Consider the following 2,510-nt stretch of genomic DNA (forward strand, 5'->3'; position numbering starts at 1 on the left):
TATATTTTATTAAAATTTTGTGCTTTATCCATAGGGCCTGTTTTGTCCCTATTCTCAAGAATCACTTCGCCAACACAATATCTTACAAAAGTTATTAATGGTAATGTAATTGAAAGAAAGTCATAGAAGTTTTATTCACACATTCTAACAGGCCATGCACAGGAACATAAAACAAGCTATTTTTGTTAGCTGAGACCCAAACTGAACTTGTTGGCTTGTACACAAAATACTATCTTTGGCGGAAAATCAGCCTGTTAGAGGCTGCAAGACACTTGAGACAGGGGCAGAAAAGTTACTTAAACACAAAGTCAAAGGTTGTAGTTTAGATCAAAGCGTTTTCACGTGTTAATGGCCAAGTCAAAACCCATAATAATTAAAAATGCTACTCATGGTATTTTGAATGTTTCAGCTGGAGACACAATATTACTGGCACATATACCAGCAGTCTAAAGGGTCCCTCATGACCTCTTGTGGACAACAGGAGTAAATATCTGCAACAGTGGAGAGTTTCACCTGCAAACTGCAGTGTCACAAGAGTCCCAAATGTCAGCTTTAAATTCCACAATCATAGATGCGTTTACTTAAAACCTTTCTTCATATTAATGCTACAAAACGTTTGGTCTCCTGTGACCTGTAAATAAAAAAAACAGGAACAAAGAAACATGAATAATAAAATGCCAGCTCACAACACTTGAAAGTATTATGAAGTCAGCATGGCGCTTCTCCAAGCAGATAGGGAGATTTCAAATACAAATCTGCCACATCAGCATTAACACAGATCAGAAATAAGATGGAATACGATTACTTTCATGTCCCCGTTTCTGTTTGCAGAGATTATCTAGAGTTGCGTGGCTCATTAGAGTGCAATGTGGTTCCTGCGGATGATTCAACGCCTCTTATGCCAAACAGATACGACTGGTATTCGCTGTCGTTTTCGCCTGTCCACAACTGGTCTTACTCAGGGCTTCAAAGCCAGAAAGGGAGTGAGTAGAATTTGCTGAAAGGGAAAATAAAATCAGTTCCTGTTTCAGGCAGAAAGAGCATTTGTGATATAATAAATTAAACCTCTCCCAGATTAGCAGGACTCACTTTCTGCATCTCTTTCATTTGAAATGCAAATAGCCGAGTATTATATAAAAGCCTGCTGAGAATCCTGTTTCCAGAACATCAGCAGGCACAGTTTTATACGCTGTAAAATGTTCTCACTGAGATGCCCCTTACGGAATGATTGTCGCTCCTTACATTTTGTCACATCTGGCCACATTACAACCATAAAATACATTGTATGTTGTTATAGGATGATAGATCACTATACCACATGATCCAGAAATAGCCTTATAGAGTGGGCAGTGAACCACTGACCAAGAGTCAAAACACACCCTCGGGAGACGTGTGTTTCATTACACCGTCTCCCATCTGCCTGTCAGAGGTGGTTAGACTGAGGAAATGAAAGTAGAGACAAAGAGTTGACAGTGTGGAAGGTAAACAGTGGAGATGGAGATGATGTATTATCTGTGTTCGTAGAAGAAATACAATGACATTTGGAGCGCTGCTGCTGCTGCTTTGGATTGGAGATGTGGATGTGCGATAATAAATATATCCTCAGGCCGTATTTAATTTCCTTTCAAAGGGGAAACTGAGGAGCAACCCGTTATGCTGTTCAGCTTCAGCACCATGACTTATTTGAAGGAAAATGGGGGAAAATAAATAAATAAGTAAATGGCGCATTACTTTAACACTTTAATCATTCAGTAGTTCACTTTTTTTTTCAAAGTGTTGACAGAGGCCGTCACGTCTGCTCCATGTGGAACAGAAACATTATTAAGCTGTCATTTCCTCAAGAATAAACACTGTGATGGTTTCTGGACATTTCAACTTAAACACAATAAGGACACCATTCACGGTTTCACTCAGGACAACATCAACAGCAATTTACAATGAATCAAATGGGCTATGATAATCAATGCTCAAAGAAAAGTGAAACCAAATTAATTATTTCAGGGTTTTTTTTTTTTAATTTGTGACCTAATTACACTAATACCATGATTTGTTTTTTTATTTTTTTTTAAAGTTTAAACTCTTGTCATTTGCTCAGTCCCCTCGCTCTCTGGCATGCCGTCCCCTGACTCAGGTCCATTTGGTGAGCAAAAGGGGATGTAGCGGATCCAGGACTGCTTTTGAAGGCACGTCGTTATCCCAAACGGGAGACTGTAAACCTCTTCTGACGCCAAGTCGTTACTGGAGTCTTCGGGATGTCCTGCGTTCCAGGTGAGAATGCCACGTTCACGCTTGGTCCCTGGATGAGGTGAAAATATACGTTTATGCAGTTGGCTTACAGTTTTATGTTGATGATTTCGGTTCTGGCACTATACGCCAGATAAAAGTTTACGATGTGTGGTGCGAATGAATTCAAGCCATCTTAATCAGAATATTGGAAAAAAAAAAAAAAAAAAAAAAAATATATATATAAATAAATAAATATATATATATATAAATATAAATATATATAT

General features: G+C 38.4%; 1 protein-coding gene across 5 annotated transcripts in view; it reads right to left on the bottom strand.

Moving 5' to 3' along the window:
- Positions 1–1,720: 1,720 nt before the first annotated feature.
- The window catches only part of LOC106946443 (solute carrier family 23 member 1-like), a 16,177-nt gene continuing 15,387 nt past the window's right edge, over positions 1,721–2,510 (bottom strand). For all 5 annotated transcript variants that reach the window (XM_015030753.1, XM_015030755.1, XM_015030756.1 and 2 more), the window contains one exon: positions 1,721–2,296. In XM_015030753.1, coding sequence (XP_014886239.1) covers positions 2,073–2,296 — 224 coding nt within the window. In that variant the 3' untranslated portion in view covers positions 1,721–2,072. The remainder of the gene's footprint in view (positions 2,297–2,510) is intronic.

Source organism: Poecilia latipinna, unplaced genomic scaffold (genome assembly GCF_001443285.1).
Source record: "Poecilia latipinna isolate Pla-1442-1.1 unplaced genomic scaffold, P_latipinna-1.0 Scaffold191, whole genome shotgun sequence".
Classification (NCBI taxonomy): domain Eukaryota; kingdom Metazoa; phylum Chordata; class Actinopteri; order Cyprinodontiformes; family Poeciliidae; genus Poecilia; species Poecilia latipinna.